The sequence below is a fragment of the Lytechinus pictus genome, unplaced genomic scaffold (assembly GCF_037042905.1).
Source record: "Lytechinus pictus isolate F3 Inbred unplaced genomic scaffold, Lp3.0 scaffold_116, whole genome shotgun sequence".
Lineage (NCBI taxonomy): Eukaryota > Metazoa > Echinodermata > Echinoidea > Temnopleuroida > Toxopneustidae > Lytechinus > Lytechinus pictus.
This window is the reverse complement of record NW_026974236.1, coordinates 32865-55072: the sequence shown is the minus strand read 5'-3', so window position 1 is coordinate 55072 and position 22208 is coordinate 32865. Positions and strand designations below refer to the sequence as shown.

At 37.7% G+C, this 22208-nt stretch overlaps 2 protein-coding genes across 2 annotated transcripts; both read left to right on the top strand.

Moving 5' to 3' along the window:
- The first annotated feature begins 1301 nt into the window (after nucleotides 1–1301).
- LOC135158760 (zinc finger protein 672-like) lies at nucleotides 1302–2048 on the top strand. The gene has a single exon (XM_064115478.1). It carries the CDS (start codon nucleotides 1302–1304, stop codon nucleotides 2046–2048), a length of 747 nt encoding a protein of 248 aa, XP_063971548.1.
- A 15355-nt stretch (nucleotides 2049–17403) lies between these two features.
- LOC135158759 (uncharacterized) lies at nucleotides 17404–19815 on the top strand. Its single transcript, XM_064115477.1, has 3 exons — nucleotides 17404–17481; nucleotides 18726–19502; nucleotides 19537–19815. Exons 1-3 carry the CDS (start codon nucleotides 17404–17406, stop codon nucleotides 19813–19815), a joined length of 1134 nt encoding a protein of 377 aa, XP_063971547.1.
- Nucleotides 19816–22208: the final 2393 nt, after the last annotated feature.

The window sequence follows — 22208 nt, the reverse complement described above, 5'->3', positions numbered from 1 at the left end:
TACAAGAGATGGTGAAAGAAATGCATTCTGCTACTACCGCAGGCCATTTCGGCATCAAGAAGAGCCTCGAGAGAGAGCACGATTGAAGTATTTCTGGGTCGGGATGACAGAAGATTTCCGATCTGGAATACGCCAGTGCGACATCTGTGCAAAAAGAAAAGCTAGCGGAGTACATACCAGAGCACCCTTGCAACAACAAATAAGTGGACCTCCAATGGACCGTATAGCCCTAGACATCCTTGGTCCGTTACCCGAATCTACAAATGGCAATAAATATGTCTCAATTGTTGGGGACTATTTCACTAAATGGATGGAAGCATTTGCTATACATGATGAACGAGCCGACACCGTGGCAGAAAAGCTAGTGAAGGAAGTCCTCTGTAGATTCGGAGTCCCCTCAGTCATCCATTCTGACCAGGGCCGAAACTTCGAGTCGGATGTATTCAAAGAGGTATGCCGCCTGATGGGTGTAAAGAAGACTCGGACAACGCCCTATAACCCGAAGTCCGATGGCCTAATTGAAAGATTTAATCGGACCCTTCTCAACACGGTTGCCTCTATGATGGATTCAGAGTCACATCAACGTGACTGGGATAATATATCCCCTTTGCCACAGCAGCATACCGGAGCAGTCCTCAAGAGTCCACTGGAGAAACTCCGAACATGCTTATGCTAGGAAGAGAAGTCACCTTACCAATAGATCTGGTACTGCCAACCACCCCACTAGATGAAGAAGTTAATACTGACTACGCCTTCAAACTCAGAGATACACTACGGACAGTACATGAAAGAGCAAGAAGAAACCTAAAGGATGCTGGGAGCCGACAACGCACTTTATACAACAGAAGGGCATCCGAGGCCGACTTCAACGTGGGGCAATATGTGTGGCTCAGAAAGAAAACTAGGAAAAAAGGAGTATCTCCAAAATTGGAACCCCGATGGCTCGGACCGTTTCTTATCGTTTCGAAGCTCTCTGCTGTCACATTCCGTCTTCAACAATCTCCTAGATCTCTACCACTTGTGGTCCATGCAGATCGCATGAAGAAATACCAAGGTGTTGAGCTTCCAGTATGGCAATTCAGAACTACCAATAACAACTAAACTTACAACGACCACAGTCGAATGATTATTCACCAACAACAAACGTATTTCTGCTTTGACCATGCACTCTGTCGCTTAGATGTAAAATAAGATGAAGAATATGAAATTCAGCTGTTTTGTTTCACGCTACAAATTAAATCAAATATCGGGCCCAGAATTATGACAAATTTTATGCTCTTCTCCAATTTGCATTGCAGAAGATGGTGAGTGACGACGAGATTAGCATTTCCAGCAAAGTATCACACAATGAATTCTCCTGTGGGGAATGCAGCAAAACGTTTGAGAAACTGGCACAGCTTAATCGCCATCACCGGGAATGTCATGTGAAAAGATTCAGATGCACCAAATGCGATTACAGATGTGGAAGGAAGGGCGACCTGGAAAGACATGAAGCGACCCATGCAGAGCCAGTCCCAACCAGAAAGTATGGAAAAACTCCAGTTCACACTCCGGCATCTAGGTCCCGTCTAGATAGGTCACCAGTCCGACACCGGAGCCCTAGATCTCCTAGGGATAGCGGAAGATATTCCCACTCATCACCTAGGCCATCAAGAAGTCCGGAAAGGTCTGTAAGAAGTGTCATTCGACGAAGAAGCAGAAGCCGCTCTCGGTCACCCGCATCTAATACACCTAAATCTTCTCATCGGAACGACCGAGGGAAATCTCACCAAAGATTTAGATCTGCAGAGAAGACTCCTTCAAGGTGCTGCGACGCCAGTTGCCAGACAGAGGAAGACGGAGAACTCCGGAAGCGCGTCAGGAATCTGACAGCTAAGCTGAGGGAAGCTGGACATGATGGGGGATCGGTTTTGGAGTATACCACATCATCCATCAAAATACCCAGAGATGTGATCCTTACACGTAAAACTGAAAGATATATCACCAGACACGGAGAGCTCGTTGAAATTTTCACAGAAGAAATCAAAAGAGTGCCGGATGAACCATAATTCTATATAAACTGAAAATGACTCTAAAAAGACTCTTGCATAAAATGCAGAATTAAACAAAACGGAAAAGGACTCTTGAGAAGAAAATTCTGCATCGTTTGTTTTAGCCTTTTAATGTATGATGATGTTAACGTTTGTGTACATAAAAGTTGTATGTAGTTTAGTTCGTCTTTAGAAATATTGTTTACAAACTCTGATGGAAGGAAAACAAATCATCTCGAATGTTACATCCATAGGAAGTTTGAAATTAGAAAATGCGAAGTGGTTATCTTACTCATATTAAACATTATAATTAGGTGGTCTGTCATGAATATGACAGATCACCTATTATATTCGTCAGATTTTACTTTATTTATTTTTATTGCCAAATTTTGTTCCCACTTTATCTCAAAATCGGGCTTGTCAAATTTCTTGATTTTCTTGTCATGTATGGAAATTATTATGGAATCGCGAAACGAAACTTTTCAAGGTTATCAAATCATGATGACGTCTTCTAGGCGCCATTTTGTAAAAATGAATTATTGATCATATCACCGCAACTAATCATAAAAAATCATCCATATTTGCATCATATCAAGTTCAGGTGACATGTCATCAGGACATGTCATCAAAGGTCATGCAAAGGTCACGACGCGCACGTACGCGCGCGTCAAAATTTAAAAATTCCCCAAATCAACCGTGGTCAAGTTTGGATACGTTTCAGGTCATTTTGAGCGTGTCAAGAATTTGCGCGCGCACAGGTATGCGTGCGCGTTCTTGCACCTACCATCGGTATGCATCTTCGAGTCATCATTTATTTTATGTCTGTCCATTGTACATTATCTTCTGATTAATTTGATACCTCATTCAGCCTCTTACGACCAATAATACGGGAATGCGCGTCCATTCAAATTTGCATTACACGCGCGTGCAAACTCGCAAAATAAGTCATAAGTGGGCAAAAATATGCCTATATAAAATTCACTGTAGCTCTTCAGGGAGTCAGTTGACCCCCAATTTTTTTTTCCTATTCGAATAGAGTATGAAAAGGAGATATGATTTCATGCCACATTTGACCCTTAAAAACATCGTGACGTCATCAAAATGGCGTCGGAACTAAAAATTAACGTTTTCTGTTTCATGATGTCACCACACTCATGTAAATTGATTCTAATTCCGTAAATATTGGTTATTTCTCGCAAAATTTTCAATATCTTTTAGCTTAGAATGTACCCTTTAGACAATATGTCCATTGTATCATTTTAAAGCTTGTGCTATTCTCAAAACTAGAACTTGTAGAGGTTTGTCATCATGCCAATTTTCTACTTGCAAAAATTTACATTGACAATATGTTTCCTGTTTTGCATTTGCCGTCTGTCGGAAACATTGTGGTCGACTGGATAACGCACCTGACTAGTAAAACAGGGGTCGGTGGTTCAAACCTTGCCTGCCTTTTTTTTTTTTTTTTTTTTCCTTTTTAGGTGGTCTGTCATGAATATGACAGATCACCTATTATATTCGTCAGATTTTACTTTATTTATTTTTATTGCCAAATTTTGTTCCCACTTTATCTCAAAATCGGGCTTGTCAAATTTCTTGATTTTCTTGTCATGTATGGAAATTATTATGGAATCGCGAAACAAAACTTTTCAAGGTTATCAAATCATGATGACGTCTTCTAGGCGCCATTTTGTAAAAATGAATTATTGATCATATCACCGCAACTAATCATAAAAAATCATCCATATTTGCATCATATCAAGTTCAGGTGACATGTCATCAGGACATGTCATCAGAGGTCATGCAAAGGTCACGACGCGCACGTACGCGCGCGTCAAAATTTAAAAATTCGCCAAATCAACCGTGGTCAAGTTTGGGTACGTTTCAGGTCATTTTGAGCATGTCAAGAATTTGCGCGCGCACAGGTATGCGTGCGCGTTCTTGCACCTACCATCGGTATGCATCTTCGAGTCATCATTTATTTTATGTCTGTCCATTGTACATTATCTTCTGATTAATTTGATACCTCATTCAGCCTCTTACAACCAATAATACGGGAATGCGCGTCCATTCAAATTTGCATTACACGCGCGTGCAAACTCGCAAAATAAGTCATAAGTGGGCAAAAATATGCCTATATAAAATTCCCTGTAGCTCTTCAGGGAGTCCGTTGACCCCCTACTTTTCCTCACTCTTGGAAATAGTCAAAATGTCATCTGGAGATTGCGTAATAACGTCAAAATTACGTTAGAAGTGAAAATTAAACTTTTTCGCAATTACGTCAACGTATTTATGCATATTTGACCGTATCTTCGTTATTACTAGTCAATCTTCTCTCAAATTTTGATATGATGTAGTGAAGACAATCCTCTACAAATAATGTGTGAATGATTTTCACTTTCAACCACAGCATTAGTGTGTTATGACCTGTTTAAGTTTTTGCAAATTTGTTCTGGACCTAATTTTTGAGAATTTTTTTAAGAAAATGCTTTATTAATCAATTGTACGGTCTTGCTGAAAATATCAAGCCCACTTGCTTTGCGGTTTTTTATGTAGGACATTTTTTTAAATATTGCCGGAACTTTTTAAGGGGTAGTTTTAACATTGTAAAACATCATTTATGCATTGAAACGCTATTTGGTTGATTAATTTCATTCTAGACATTTTGCGGAAAATCCTGGATTTTTTTCTATTTGGTTATTTTCTCTAAATATAACATATAACAAATTTTCAGATACCTTCTGTGAAATTAAAAATAGTGCAATTTAGTAAAATACTAATTTTCCCGAAATTTTGCGGGAAAATTGCCAGTATTTGAATCTTTTACCTGACTTTTTTCAGTAAAATCATCAAGAAAGAATTTTCAAGGAAATGTTACAGTCATACACAATTAATAAATGGATATTGAAAATTCTTGACGGAAAATATTATGTGAAATGTTTAGGAATTTGCAGAAATTTTGCAAATATTTCCCCTCAAAAAATTCTACTTAATTCTTTTATCAAATACACCACTGATGATGAGTTTTGAAGTGAATGCTGTGAAAATGTATCATTGCGAAACTTCTCATTAAAAATAATTGAAATTTAGCAGAAATTTTGAATAAAAATATTTAAGATATTTTAGTTTTCAAAAAGTATCACCTAAGAATTTTCAAGCATTCTGTGAAATTGATACCCACTGACATTGTGGAAATTCTTGCTTGAAATCTTAAAAGAAAAATTGCTGACAGTAGAAAGAAATTTTAAAAAGATTTTGCATAAAAAACATGAAACTGTCCATTAAAAATTAGCTGCTCTGAAAATCAAGGCGCCTTTTATTGCGCAATTTTGGAAAGCCAATTTCGGTAAATCGTCTGAAATTTTTGAGGAGTTTTTAAGGCATTTTACGTGCTCCAAACTTAATTTTGTATTTACCGTATTACATTATCACCACCATCATTATAATCATCACGGTTGTCATCACCACATTAATAATCACATTTAGCAATGGTCAAAATGAATTCCTATGATGTCTATGATCAAAATTATCAATCATATCTAAATGATTCTTTTCATACAACATTAGCCGACACTGAATGAAAAATCATGACAGACCACCTAATTCGTCCTCATGACGAATTAAAATCTAGTTTCTTTTGGAATTGTTACAAAATGTAAAGAAACGGAATTTGCAAGTGTTTCTTTGCTAGGAAATTGGACAGCTCGGGGACCGAGCTTTTCAAAGGAGGGAGTTGTGTAACGAAATGAAAGGTTTATTTAATTATCAGTCTTGTTTTGGAACGGCAAAGACTGTAGAATAATTTTTAACCCATATTTATAGTTGTATAGCGAAATTCAGTAATCGCTTGTAATCAATTATGTAGTGATTTTCTGTAAAAATGTAATTATGCCTTTTTGCTGAGAAGTAACGAAGTTTACAACTGTATAATTGTTTTAGCTCTTTATGTTTAATAATTTCACACTGTTTGGATACACAAAATAAGTGACAATCACCATTGTCTTAGCTGAAAAGATTTATTCTATGACTTTAACTATTTTTAAATAGTCATTATAGTGATATAAATTTACTGCCTGACAAGCTGACTCTTAAATTTTTTTTTTTTTTTTTTTTTTTTTTAAACAAATGCACACCTAGTTACCAATAATGCATATAGCATTTCCATTTATTTGAAAGCAGGATAAAAGAGCATTGTAGATTAAATGACTTGCTCACGTGCTTAGGTGCCGCGGCCGGGGATAGAACCCCGGACTTTCCATGTATAGCCAGGCGCCTTAGACCACTCGGCCACGGCACCTAATGAAATGATGAGCTAGATCGATGCAGGTCTACTTTATGCTCGATCACAAACCAGGCTACCAGGCCTACAAGTAGTAATTTCTGCCCGAAACTCTGCTCAAGATCTGTTTGATCCTGCTGCGCCAGGGTGAGCATGTATTCTAGTAAAGTTTGAAGAAAGAAATACTTCGTTTTCATGCCTGTCATTATGTAGAGTACGGAGCTACAGAATGGATGGTCTGAAAAGCAGAAGCACGAAAGTGTTGGAAGTACTGACTGGAAAAAGTGAGAAGTACGGAAAATACTGACTTTACCGAAGTACGGAAAATACTGACTTTACCGAAGTACGGAAAATACTGACTTTACTGAAGTACGGAAAATACCGACTTTCCTGAGATACTGAAAATACTGACTCGAGAGAAGATACGGAAAGTACTGAGTCGAGAGAATAGACGGGAATTATTGATCTTACCGAGATTCCGAGATGAGTGAGGATTCTTGAAAGTTCTTACCAAGATACTGAAATTACGGAAATACTGAATGCTGGGTATTCGGTCTTCAACATGGTTGTGCGTTTCCACGAGATATGATATAAGATATTGTGAAGGAGTAAAGAGTCAGAAGTGAAGAAAGACGGACTTTACATCAACTGGTTGTATATTGCAGCCGAAACGAACCAGCTCGTCAGGAAAGAAAGTCGGTTCGGCTACACTATATTACATCAAACCTCATTTTCTAGTCATCTGGCAAATCAGACATTTACAAAAAAGTGTATAAAATTAATTACGCATTCGTAGTAATTATTGCAGGCCCATCTTTTTTTCAGAATGTACAAATTTTTGGAAAAAATACATACAATTTTAAAAAGTTTTGCTCGCGCTTCGCGCTTGCATTATGAAATAAAGATTATTATATTAGATATTTATGTTGATTAAAGAATAAAGCTAAGAATTGACTTATTGGACTACCCCCTTCAAAGAAACAAACAAAAAACATCTTCGAGCGGCCGATCGGGGAAAATACGGCTGAAAAAACTTCCGGGCCCCTCTATTGGGGAAGGCTGGATCCGCCCCTGAATTACATTTGACCTTGGTCATGTTACCTTAAACAAACGTAGTCATGATATTCCGCTATACTTCATTACCCCTTTTCCAAGTTTCATGAACTATGACATTTCAAAAACTTAACTTTGGTTAAGATTTCAGTGTTGACGCCGTCCCCATCGTCAAAAAGAGGCGCCAATTATTGTCTCGCTCTGCTATGTAGGCAAGACAAAAATTATGTTCTGTCCTAGCGGCTTTTGTAACATGTTTTAGTAGGGGGCACGCCGAGGGCACGTAGGCAATTCGTCAATGTTTTAATGAGTAATTCTTGAGCTTCACGAGCTGAGCACTCCATAACTCTATTCCTAACAAAAGTCGCTCTTGTTTATTAAAGGCTAAGAAACAAAATATGAATAAGAGTTGTGAATTCTTCTTGCATGAAGGGAAGCACTCTACACTTTGACAAATGTATGAGAAGCGTCTGATTTTAACTGTTGTTTTTATATTGCTTGCAACACTTAAGTCACTAATCCCAAACGGATTGGAAAATATAATGTTAACAAGTGGAATATAATATTATAGATATGTCCTATTTCAATTGGACGGTGAATGGAGTACACGGCCAACAATTATATAACTTTAGCAGTAGTGAAAGTATTATTCTTTAATCTGAGCAGATTGAATAACCGATTTTCTTTGACATTTCTGTTATAAATTTCAAATTACATTTTATACTGACACTGTTTACATTTTGTACTGATACTCTTGATATTTATCAGAACAAATGAGGATTTCTATTCTTAGGTGAATGTTCTGTTGTTATTTCTCTATTGGAAAGCCGTTTGAGTAAAAATCGGTCTAGTAGTATAGTCACTAGTTACTAGTAAACGTTTCGCATGTTCTAGGTTGGTAGACATTCATACCACAACGCATATCATATTCTGAAATAGGTTGTGCAGTATACCACAATGTGAACTTAATTGTGTATGGATATATTAATCATTTACAGAAATGTTGAAGTTTACTTGCAATATGTAAGGGAATAAATGAAACTTTCATTGTAATGGGGAAAGTTTCGGATGCGTTTTTTTTTTGGACGAATCGTCAAATACTCAAATAACTGAAATAACTCTATGGTTTATATCATTCCTATATTTTGCGTAAAAGACAGCTAGATTATGATACGACACTTTTTAGTTTCCAACCTACGGTGGGAAATCACGTTGTATTTTTTTTTTACGAATTCCACTGAAACTATTACGTGGATTTACTCAGGCCTAAACTGCATTGCTATCATTTACATTTATTGTTACATCTTGAAATAGTTGATGTATGCAAGATGCATGGGACCTTGGAATTCATGTTTCACTTGAATTGTATGAAAGAGAGAGATAAGAACTTATCGTCCAAAATGATGCGAACTTAAGAGCATTGTTTTCATATTTATATAGACATTGCCAATATATTTTTTACAGCATATTTATGTTTAGTATCTTATATTTGTTTTATTTACACCGTTTACACGCATTCTGTTTCTTTTGAAAATCTATTTGGAGTATATACAATTTGAGCAAGATTATAAGATACATAACCTTTTGATACATGATATCATTGTTGCAAGAGCGGAAGACCCAATGTTTGTTGAATAGGATTGACAAGACAACTCACTGTTTTGACTGGATTTCAAGCGAATAACATAATGTCTTCATTTTCCCTGGTGCTTGCATAGACTGTTTAACGAGATTTCCCCCAAGACATTATAATTGATAATGAGCCCATAGATAAAAAAAAAATATTATTTTAAATTTCTTGGTATTACAATAGACAAACATTTATCATGGAACCAACACGTAAGCAATATATCATCATCAATGGCTAAAGGAATTGGAATATTATACAAATTAAAGTATTTTTTGACAGAGCACTCCCTTTTAATGATATACAATGCATATACCGGTGTGTTGGCTCAGTTGGTAGAGCGTCCGCCTCACAACCGGGAGGTCGGGGGTTCAAACCCCGGCCGCGTCAGACCAAAAGACGTTAAAAGATGGGAGTTGCTGCTACCCTGTTTGGCGTTCAACGATTAAAGGGATAGAGCCTCGTCGATCTGGCGCTCCACAGTGGCTGCCGGGCCCACGATCAATTGGGCAAAGCAAATTTTCGGAGTATTTCATTTCATGTCTCTTTCGAACAATAAAATATGGATTTTCATTTTTTTATTTTCATATATTAATTATTGTAACATTATCTGGGGAAACTGTAGTAAAACTAACCTTGAACATTTACTTTTATTACAAAAGAAAACTGTTAGGATCTGCACAAAATCAACATATCTTTCACACACTGATCCACTTTTTTATCGTCTAAAAACGTATAAGATATATGATATAAATACTATACAAATAGCTATTTTATGAATAAATATCAATACAAACTGCTTCCTCCTGTGTTTACCACTTTCTTTTCATATAATAGCAACTTACATTCATACCCAACACGGACATGTCAGAATATTCACTTAGACAATCCTAGAACACTATTAGCACATAAAACACTTAGACATCATGGGACTGACATATGGAATACATTGCCAGATTCACTCAAACAGTTAAGATTCATTTCTCCCTTTAAAAAGGTATTAAAACATTATTATTGAATAAATATTCAGAGAGTTAATTTCAAAATTGCTCTTTCTCTTTATCTAATGAAACACATAATTTCCAAAACAAGAAAAAACAACCAAGAATCAAAATAAAAAATACATTGTGAGGACCAAGCGCCCCCCTCCCCCGTCATTTCGCACCTGCACCCTTATGTTAAGATATGTTGGATGAATAATAATGATTGTTTTCTGGGGCTGCCACGCAGTCAAGCTTAGCTTATAGTGGTAACCCCTGCAACCTTCTAACAATCGATATATTTTAATAGAAAATGCAATTATGTTCAATGTTTTGCTTGTCAGTTATACGTATATTACTATTGTATTTTCATTGTTCATGTGTTTATGAAATCAATAAATGAAAATGAAAAAAAAAGTATAATCCTTTTGTATCAAAGCCTCCCGTTTTCAAATAAATATTTGTACGCCAAATATATTTCCTCGCAATTCGAGTAGTGAAATTTTCTTCTTTTTCATGACCACTTAAAGTGATTTCCCTATTTTAAGGTCTTAATATAAAACATTTCCTGTACGTGCTAACGTTCACATTAGTTGATTGGTGAGATGTCTGCTCTTCATGAATTCCTAAAATCAGTCCTTAAAGTGTCCATATTTCTGATCTCAATATAAAAAGTTTTCAGCTCGCGCTTCGCGCTCGCATCATTTGGTTAGTGAAATATGTACGGTCTTAGTGAATTCCTGCAAACAAGCCTTAGAATGCCCCTCTTCAGATCTGAATTTCCTAAATTTTCAGCTCGCGCTTCGCGCTCGCAGTATTTGATTAGTAAGATGCGTATGACTATGACAACAAAATGTGCTTCATGTGTTTAGATGTAATTCTAACAAAATCAGAAAGCGCTTGGCACTCGCATTAGATGACTATGGTGGGATACTCTTAATGGATTCCAAAAAAAAAATAGTCCTTAAAATATCAATTTTTGGGGTCAATATATACACACACAAAATCAGCCTTATAGAATGCCCCTCTTCAGGTCTGGATTTCTTAAATTTTCAGCTCGCTCTTCGCGCTCGCAGTATTTCATTAGTGAGATGCATATGATTATCATGATTACAATGACTACAAAAGTGCTTAATGTGTTTAGATGCAATTCTAACAAAACCAGCAAAGGATGGCACTAGCATTAAATGACTATGCTGAGATATGTATACTCTTCATGGATTTCTAAAATATAGTCCTTAAAATGTCCCTGTTTGGGGTCAATATATACAAAAATTTGAGCTCGCGCTTCGCGCTCGCATTGTTTGTTTAGCGAGACAGGTACGTATTATGATTACAAAAAATTGCTTGTAATGTCCCTTTTTTAGGTCTGAATATCAAAAATTTTCAGCTCGCGCTTCGCGCTCGCATTATTCAATCAGTGAGATACATATCCGTTTAATGGCACTGCATGTCTTTAAAATGTCTCTATTAGGTCAGTATACCTGGCAACTGAGCGCGCTCCCTAAGTGACTCGAAAATTTTGTTGGTGCCCCCCCCCCCCCATGCCGTGACCCACGGTACGCCACTGAATATATCCAAACACTTACAGATCTAAGTAGGCAGTGCACTCCCAATTAGTAAATGCTGAGTGCTGACTACTGAGTCTACCTCAACTCTATAATAAAAAGCATGTATATCTTTTCAAGAATATATTACCCAAAAAAAAACACATTTTCTTTCATGCAGAATATGCAATTTAGTTATTGCACAACCAGTGTCCATACGCTGCGATACAGGGGCGTCATCCCCGCAGGATTTTTCAAGCCCTGAAACAAAAAGTAGAAAAGAAAAAATGGGAGTACCCAGAAGAACGAAGTATGTCTATACAATGCAAGAGAGGTTTCTGTGTGAAGTAACTAGACATTACCCATTCGGCAATGGGAGTCAATATTTTGGCACGATTATTACTTGACTTGAAATTAGGACCCCCTAAGAAATCCTGGATCCGCGCCTGGCTCCCGCTCACATAATTCTAGCAGGGCCTACTCTGATGAGAAGTTAAACGAGATTGAAAGCATCAAATGGTTAAAATAGAAATCGCTCGCGCTTCGCGCTCGCATTTTCGGATTCTTTTCTAAAGTGATATTACATTTATTCATGAACACATCATTATAAAACCATTATTCAATTGCCTTTTCTTTATGTGCCTATGAAATAAGATAATTTAACATGCATTTAAGGCACTTATGATTGCCTTGGGGAGGGAGGGGCCGCCATTTTTCCGGAAAGTACACAGGGGCGCCAAAATCAGGTCGAATTTGGGCCCCCCTCCCAACAAAATCCTGGATCCGCGCCTGGGTCAACCTGTATAATTTCGGGGAGAATCTCTCTAATTGGTGAGAATCTTATAATCGGTGTTTGATAATGTAATAGGTCTATAGTTTTTAATGTATGGAGGGGTTTTAGCTACTTTTTCAATTAGAGTGATTACTCCTTGTTTCTGTGATGCAGACAATTCACCTTTTTCAAAAGCTTCATTTAAACAATCAACCAACAGGTCATCAATTACGCACCAAAAAGTGGAGTAGAATTATGCGGTTAAACCATCATTACCTGGGGCTTTATTAAGTTGCATGCTTTTCGAAGCCTCAAAATATTCACTTTTGCTTAATTTACCTTCCCAGCTATTTTTATTGTCTATTGATAAATTAGTAATGTACCTTGGAGGAAAGGGATTTTTTCCAGTAAGTTTTCAACATCATTGCAAACTCCCTTACAAGAATATAAGGAACTGTCGAATAATTAGATGATTTTTAGAATTTCTCCTTTTTCGCTATGTATCTGATTATCTTCACCTATGAATTCATGAATCTCAGATTTACGTTTGTTTGATAAAACAAGTTGTTGAGAAAATGCATAATTATTTTCCTCTTTTTCACTCCAGGCCGCACGTGACCTTACCTTGAGACCATCAAGGCCAAAGTCAAAAAACTTCTTAAGGAGTTATCTTTTTTTCTCCAAATTTTTCCGCAAAACAGAGTTATTCACAGCAATATGCTGTTCTAAATCTTTCTTTTTGGACTCTAAAATCAGCTTTTGCTTATTTCTTTCTCGTGCCTTTTCTTTATAATATTTTCGAGTATACTCTCTGATCTTTAATTTAATAAAGCCCCAATGCAATGAGAAATTAGAAAATACATTTCTGTTTTGCATTTTCCAAGAATCTCATTTTTCACAGCAGAAACATATTCTTTATCATAACATAGACTGTTATTGAATTTCCAGTATGAAGGACCTCGCTTCACTTAAGCAAGATTCCAGATGATGGTCTGGAGTTTAGACTGTAAAATGTCAGTTCCAACACCAATGTTTCAACTTCTTTTGATATTATCAAATAATCTAGCCTACTTTGAATAGGTGGTGTCTTCTGTCTGAAAGTAAACTGTTGTTTTCCTGTATATCCTTTCCTCCAAATATCTATTAATTGAAATTTGTCCATGAACTCCAAAGATTCTGAATTAAATCTAGATTTCACCTGTATGGTTGACCCCATATGATCTAATTTATCATCTAATATCGTATTAAAATCACCACCTGCACATGACTGAGATAAAACATTTTGATTTTTACAGGAAATCTATTTGCTCATTTGCCTTGTTCCTTGTTGGAAAATAAACATTTCCTATTATCATTCTCACTCCATCTAATTCACAGTCGAATATAATATATCTACCATCGTTATCCATTTCCATCTTTACAATAGTATTAAGCTCAGCTGCAATAGTATAAGCTCAGCTGCATTTGCACATGCATATATCTTCGGTGCGGACTTATGCATCGTGCGCCCAGCTGATAATGTAAAGAAACTTAGACTCTTCACTAGTCGCTTTGTCGCTATTTTTGCGGAGATTGCCTTCGCCAGGGTGTAAAACGGAAACGCGCGGGCCGCGCGTCACGTCGGGCTGATGTCGTAGGTGGCGCTCTGTGCGTGGGTCGGCGGTTTTGGCGGGAAACGAGTTGGCGTTGGTATGCGGACGTGGTGTGTAGACGGCGGGGTGAATTGCGGCGGCGTGTGTGTGTGTGTCGGCGACGTAGCAGATACATCAGTGGTGGCGCTCTGTGCGTGTTAGTCAGCGGATTCGTCGGGTAAGCTTTGGCGGGAGTGAGTGGGTGGCCTGGTGTACAGATGTGGTGTTTGGTCGTCGGCAGAGGTTATAGCGAGGTGTTTGGTGGCGGTGGTGTGTGCGTCGGCGAAGTCGCTGGTTGGGTTGGTGCACTGATCTCTCCTCTAACTGGATGGGAACAATAACGCTGATTGGCCTATTCCGTGTTGAAGCACTGGAAGTTGTACCTCCGCACGCCGAGTTCCCTCAAAAAGCCATAATCGAAGTAGAGTCGAGATAGCGTTCACGGCAATAGTGTCAATTTCTAATTATACTTGCCAGTATTTATGATGCACTGACAAGAAAGGATTACTTCTAGGAATGTAACTTTATTACGAAATGTTTTCATTATTTCATTACAATGGTGATATTTATCTATTTTTTGGAAGGGGTGGTTCTGGCATTTCCACGTGGAGTGCTGACGTTAATTTATAATCATGTTTTCAATTGAGATTTTCCATTTTATAAGATATGTTTATACTTACAAATCATGTAGTAAGATTTTTTTTTATTCCTACATGTAGCCAACTGGGGGATGACAAGACAAATAAGACCATTCATATAGAGTTAATATATCTTGCTATGAACTACAATCGAGCAATGAGCAACATAGCTTTATCCGTCCATATTTTGTCTTTCAACCACTGGAGTGTTGTCAATGCAATTTGCGAGTGTCAGTATTGATTGTTATTAACAAAAAACATTGCCTTGTCGATTTTGAATGAACATTGAAATGTCTACTTTTCTCAATCACTGCATTAGAATTTTTTATTTAAAATCGGAGTCTACGTTCAAACTGATATTTGAAGCAAAAATGAGAAGTGTGGTTTGTTTGTTTTTATTTCCGAAATCAGATTTTAAAAAATACAATATACAAGATAGATACATACAATAACGGAGGATCACCCAATTCAGCTGTATTTACAAAATACTGCTGTTCTTCCTTGGGGTCCTACATTTACCATACAAAGTAATATACACCATTAAAAATACTATAAAAAAATCAGAGTAAAATACATTGACAGAAAAGGTAAAGTAATATTTTGGTTCGAACGAAGTGAATAACCGAAAGTTCTTCTAGAAATGTATAGTTTGGAAAAATATTGTGCAATATTTTATAAATCATTGTACATGCTTTTTATAGCGGCATTCAAGAAATTCCCAATGCAATGTCTCATGAATATGTTGATTGGAGACAAAAGAGTAGGGATTTATTTTCATAATTATACGGCCTGCTCTATTCTGGAGTTTTTGAAGGGCTGACAGAGAACCTTGTGAGGCGGAATACCAAATGACGTTAGCGTAATCAAAATGGCGGATTTGTATATCAAATTTAAGCTTGATTCGTTAACAACATGTCTTAACCGTCCAAGAAAACTAACCAGTTTACTGATTTTCTGACACATGTTATGTATGTGAATATCCCATTTCAATTCAGCGTCAATGTGAATTCCGCGATATTTCGCAGTATTAACTTTTTGGATGTTGGTATTGTTTATTTTCACATCTAGTGCATTACTACGGAGCCCGGGAGGGGACATGCATGACAATTTTTTTTAATAAGTCGTTCCCACCACTTGTAAGTCGTTCCCACCACTTATAAGTCGTTCCCACCACTTATAAGTCGTTCCCACCACTTATAAGTCGTTCCCACCACTTATAAGTCGTTCCCACCACTTATAAGTCGTTCCCACCACTTATAAGTCGTTCCCACCACTTATAAGTCATTCCCACCACTTATAAGTCGTTACCACCACTTATAAGTCGTTCCCTCCACTTATAAGTCGTTCCCACCACTTATAAGTCGTTCCCACCACTTATAAGTCGTTCCCACCACTTATAAGTCGTTCCCACCACTTATAAGTCGTTCCCACCACTTATAAGTCGTTACCACCACTTATAAGTCGTTCCCACCACTTATAAGTCGTTCCCACCACTTATTTATAACTACCACGTGATGGCATATAATTATGAAAAAGGGAGCAGTACGCCGCGCCCTAACTCCAGGAAGCTCCGACGTTATAACTATAACAAGTCAGACATTTCCAAAGCTTAAATAATTACACTTCCAACTCCAAGTACTGTTGTGATTGCCAGCTAGGTGAGTTTAAAAATTAACGTAAACCCACACAATATCATTTTGAAATATTACTTTTCTTAATTACATATACTGATATAGGCCTAGATCTACCTCACCTTACATTTACCTCACCTTACATTTACGTATCGTCATCATATATATCAATCTATTCTGATTATCATGGTAATCACACCATGTGAACCTATCAATATAGAGAGAGGGGTAGAGAGAAAAAAAGAGAGAGGGGGAGAGAGGGAGAAAGAAAGAGGGGGCAACCGGGGGGGGGGGTGGCGCTGGAAAAAAAAATAAGCCTTCTCATAGTAAATTTTTTTTTGGGTGCCCCCCCCAAAAAAAAAATTGTGCTCACTACCCCTGGCGCCCAAGGGGGGGGGGGTGGCGGTGGGAAAAAAAATCAGCCTTCTCGTAGGGAATTTTTTTTTCGGGTGCCCCCCCCCCCAAAAAAAAAAAAAAAAAAAAAAAAAAAAAAATTGTGCTCACTACCCCCCCCCCCCCCCCCCCACTGAGCCAAAAATCGGCCGGCACGATTTTCAATTTTTCGCACGAAGTGGGCCCCTTTTTAGGCCCCCTCCCTTGCCACCGGCTGGATCCGCCCCTGGGCTCAGTTAAGACAAAAAGAGAAAATAAAACTATAATGTCAGTCAGACGTATTCACAGTCGAGAAAGAGTAAAGAAATGTGTTTTGCGTAGCCAGGGGGGGGGGGGGGATATGGATACTTTATGACAATGATAGAATGATGATCGTGGGCTGGAGGGATTATTTGCTATTGACGGGGGTCGACCCAAGTTTGTGTACACAAACATGTGGTACATAGCCTACTCACAATATCTCACATCTATTAATGTTCTTATTATAGTAGTATTCTTGTTGTTACTTTTGTTCTTTTTTATTGTCATTGCGAGTACCGGTAACTGGGCTTGAACATACAGGAAAAGTACATCTTTAATGTTCTATGTGACTATAATAAACTTTGTTAGGATACTCACATAGCATATCAATGATGAAAGAAAATACTGCAGTTATGAAAATATTAGTGGAATATATGTGATATATCAGCTATATAACATCCCATCCCTTCACATTCGAACCTGGTAAGGATGCATTATGCATACCCAAAACTTTTTTTCCTTTATTCATCACTTTTCATTTATTTATTTCTATTCACTTTTCTTTCCATCTGCAGAATAGTCATCATGGAGAAATTGAAAGATTTCCTCAGACAGAGAGGGCTGAAGGAAGACATAATCCAGAAAATGGTTGAAGATAAGCAGGCCTGAGATAAGGTTAGTACCTGTACAAGAGTTGGCTGCAGAGTTTTGAGCCTAACTGTGAAGAAGTGTTGCTACTTTTCTGCCGTCCAATGACAAAAGGACGCCTGGGAAGCACCCTACATTGCTTCATCTCCAAAGAAGGCAAAATGATACCATCTCATCCATCTGCTGGAAATGTGATGAAATGCTGTTGGAGAAGTGATGCTTGGGGTGCAAGTCTTGTGTCAAAGACACACAAATGCACACACCCCAAATATTACACACACACCCTAACACACCTGGACACATGTACACCCACACACACAGAAGACAAAGCACACATCTAACAAGATACTAAGGCAGGGTTTGAAGAGAGACATATACAGTTCAGTTCAACAGTTCAAATGAGGTTTTATTTCCAAAAATTCAAAACATAAAATGTCTTTTTAACAGTAATTTATGGACTAAATTCACATCATTTTCTCTTTTTTATAACATCAGTACAAAGCAAAACAATGGAACAAATGTCTACTTGACACAATATATTTCGAATAAAAAAAATGTCTACCCGCCCCCCCCCCCCCCCCCTCACTCCCCCAACAAAATTTGTAGTGAATGCTGAACTGACATCATATGTGGCCATGCCCTTTGATAACCCAGAGGGGCACATGAGATTTGAATTTAAAAAAGGTATGAATAAAATCAATGAATGATAAATATTAAGATAAAGGGATACTTTTTAGGGAATTTAAGAAGGGGAGGGGGAGGCTTTAGACTCCTCTTTTTCTATTAATTATGAATATTATTATTATTATCATCATCATCATTATTTTTATTATCAGAAGACCTATTATCAAATATCAATATTATAATAGAAAAGTCCTAATGCACCCATTCGGCAAAACCGGGGGTGGAGGGGGGGTGGGGGCGTTCCACACAACGTGACGCGACACTACCCACCCTTTCGCACAGCACCAATTTGGAGAAGAAAAAAACAATGAGTTGTGATGGGAAAGAAAGAACTTAATTAGGAAAACTACATTTAATATTGCACCTCAAAAAAATTATTCGCAAGTCCAAAATGCGTGCTTCTGATTGGTTGAAATTGAATCTCAAGTCCAAAATGTGCGCTTCTGATTGGTTGCAGGGGGTGGTGCACAATATTGACTTTTGGGGAAGATATCCAGGTGTCTATCATATATTATTTTATGTTAATTCAATATTCAGTAAAGCTAAGATTTTATCTTTTTGTTTGTTCTTATTAGGTTGATGTGGAAATAATCCCATTGCTTGATGATAAGAAACTTGCCGAGTACATCCCAGCATATGGAGACCGGGTAGCAGTGGTAACATTTTGCAAGTGTGAATCAGGGCCATCATGCTCTACTAGTTCACCAAAAGCAGCAAAGCCATCAATGGTAGACAACAGATTAAAAATTAAGATCAAGAAATCTCAGAAGAAAAATATTGGTAACAGGAATGCAGAAAAAGAGGAAAGGAGGGTGGAGATAGGGTGGAAAGACTTTGATGTGGCCAGTATGGAGTACAAGCAGATTCGAACATCTAAGGGTGGCAGAACGAGGCATCTAAAGTTGGGGAAAAATGCAACAGCCGTTGGAAGAATCCTTGTGAAAGGATTCATAGACCACAAAATTTTCCCTCTTAGAATGGCACCAGCTTTCGTCATTGGCATGCTATTTGGTGAAGATGCAGTCCTGCCTGACACTTTGATGGAGTCTTTCAAGCTTTACCTAAATGATGGAGATCGAGCTTGTGTTCAGTCTGCACTGTCTGAAAACACAACAGAGGAAGAGCATGAAGCACTCGTTGACCTCCTTGACCGAGAAGGTGGGCATACCATACCAAAAGAAGGGAAATCATTAGCACTTATGTTCCAGTTGGCGCACAAGGTCATCATCCAGAACGGGAGCTATGCGATGCAGTGTATGAGGGAAGTTGTGACTCCTCAGTTGTTAAGCAATCTTCCAACCCCCTCGGTAGTTCTCAGCATATACCAAGAGCTCCAACCTACAACAAAGAAAGTCTGAGAGCTTTTCAGCTATTCCATCCAACCAGGAAGAGACAAACTCGGTGCGTCTCCTCATGCAGTACATTAAGGGGCAAGACAAGAAAGGATTGAAAAAATTAATGCATTTTCTGACAGGATCTGAAGTGATGAGCGTTTCCAAAATAATGGTTCAATTCACGTCTCTAGAAGGTGCAGGCAGGCGACCAGTGGCACATACATGTGGGCCTACTCTTGAACTTCCAAGTACCTATGGAAGTTACCGGGAATTTCGCCAAGAGTGGGATTGTATATTAGCATCAGGATATATGAACTTTGATTTTGGTTAATGGCTACTGGTTACTTGTACATTTCCTACAGGGTACTGCACAGTTTCAAGTTTAATCTTGAATTTTGTTGCTTTATATCTTAAATTAATGCGGGAAACTGTCAAATATCGGTGTATTGGCTTTGAGAAACATGAAGGCTTACCCAAGTTCAAAGTTGACTTCCCGTACGCAGCATACATCATTAATTAAATATGCAGCATAAACATAACACTACCTGACTACATTTTGCAGAAAACCCTTTATTTTTGTCCTTTATTAAACTTCCTCAGAACAACTCATTGCTTTATGAAGATGAAAGTAGGCTGTCTTCTCTAATTGTTTACATTTATTAATTAGCTTGAAATTTGTAGGTGTGAGACATATGGCAGTGATAGCAATTGTGCATATTTGCAAAGGTTTAGTATTAAACATCTTCATGCTTCAGATATGTTGTTGAAACACCAAAAAATTATATTGAATGAATTAATATGCAGAAATCAATCTGGTATCTATACATACAATGTAGTGTATCACAAAAGTGTACTCTCAGAAAATGGCTTCCCAAGTAACTTTGGTACCAAATGTATAAACGTATTTCACCATTTCAGATAAATTTGGGTGTGCGTGATTCAGTGATGATCTCATTTTGCCATTACATTCACTCTTTGGTGGGCATAGACGATTTTTGTGAAAGGTGAACAAATCTTCTGTGTCACTTTTGGAAAATCTGTTTACTAACATTACCATAGAGACAACCACTTCCCGCTGCATTTTTTTTCTTGCTCCGAATATGCTTTGATTGGATGAATATAGATGTATGTACATTATTCAATTTTCCTTTTAATAATGAGCTCAAATTTATCAAAATGGTATTTGACATCAGAAAGAGACAAAATTGAAAACTAATCCAAAGAAAGAAGTAAGTGCAGCAATAAAGCCCCAATTTAAAATAGGTAGATTTTATGTCGATTCACTCTTTAGTAATCGAAATGAGGTATTCTACCCTATAATTAAAATGATCTGTTGTTAAAATGTACATGATACAAGGCATATCATGTTCAAAGCACTTAAAGAGAACCTTCATTTTGAATTAGATTAATGTAGGACCAATTTGGTTCATGAAGAGAGTTCAAGAGACTGTAGAATATCAATGTTTTTGTACAATGATGGTGTTAAATTCAATGACTATAATATGCCAAATATTTTGTACATTTTGATACACTTTGCACTTTGTTTTGATATTGGCTCTTCTTGTCAAGATTTTCCCTTGTTTTCATTGTATAAATGGGCTTTTTTTAACATGATGTTTCTATAGAAGAGAACCCATCTTTTTTAATTAACAAGTGAATTTTGGTTCACTGTTTTGAGTTTAAATCATATTAGACCCAGGAATTCCACAAAGAAACACAGAACAGTCATAATATGATGTTAAAACCCAAGGGGGGGACTCAGATTTGGTTCTGATGGGAGTGTGTCGCTGAAGCCGCAAAACCCAACCCATTTTTAAGGTTCATTTTGGCGGAGAAGGGAACCCATTATTAGGGGTTTTATTAAGAATAATTACCTTTTTGTGCAATTTATCGACGAAATGGGCAAAAATATATAGTATAATTTTTTTGGCCAAAAAGTCGCCCATTAGAGCGTCACACTCCTGTGTATACCTTACTAGGCGTGTACCCCCCCCCCCCCCCGGTGTTCAAGGATATTGGATTAAGTGGGTTTATGAAGTGACATGAAAAGAACATTCAGGGTGGTGTGTTTTAATGTTGGACCCAAGGATATACATGTATCGTGAAGATCCAAGAGAACCTTCATGCCATGTTTTATTCGGATCAAATGGGTTTAATATGGTGTTGTGTTCTAATGTTATTGGTCCAAAGCATATAATGAAGAACCAAGAGAACCTTCAATTCGTTTACTTTACGGTATATTATTGGAAAAAGTTAGTTAAAGAAGAATTGACCCGTTGAAGACGAGCTTATTTTGCTATAGCACACATTTCCCGTAGATCCCAGCCGGATTATAATCAGGACTAGGGCTTAACTGCAGAATACCCCGCACATTTCATTACCTCAACGTTGGCGAGCCAACGACCTACGATGTGAAGAATCAGAATCAATCTCGACGTGATCGATCCTGAAGATTCGTTGTCTTGTCAGTTTTTACGATACGACCCGTACCGGTACTGTACTTCCGAGCCATACGAATACACGTACGCATGCTTGTACTCTCGCGCGCATACCGTTGGCGAGCCAACGACCTACGATGTTCCTACTATGTGCACTGTTTAGTGCACAACATATAGGCCCTCCGCCGCATAACTTTAGTACATATTTTCGAATTTTCGTGTTTTTTTTCCAGTCGGCGTTGGGAGAAGAATAAAGGTAAAGAAGAGGAATGGGAAGGTGGATTGG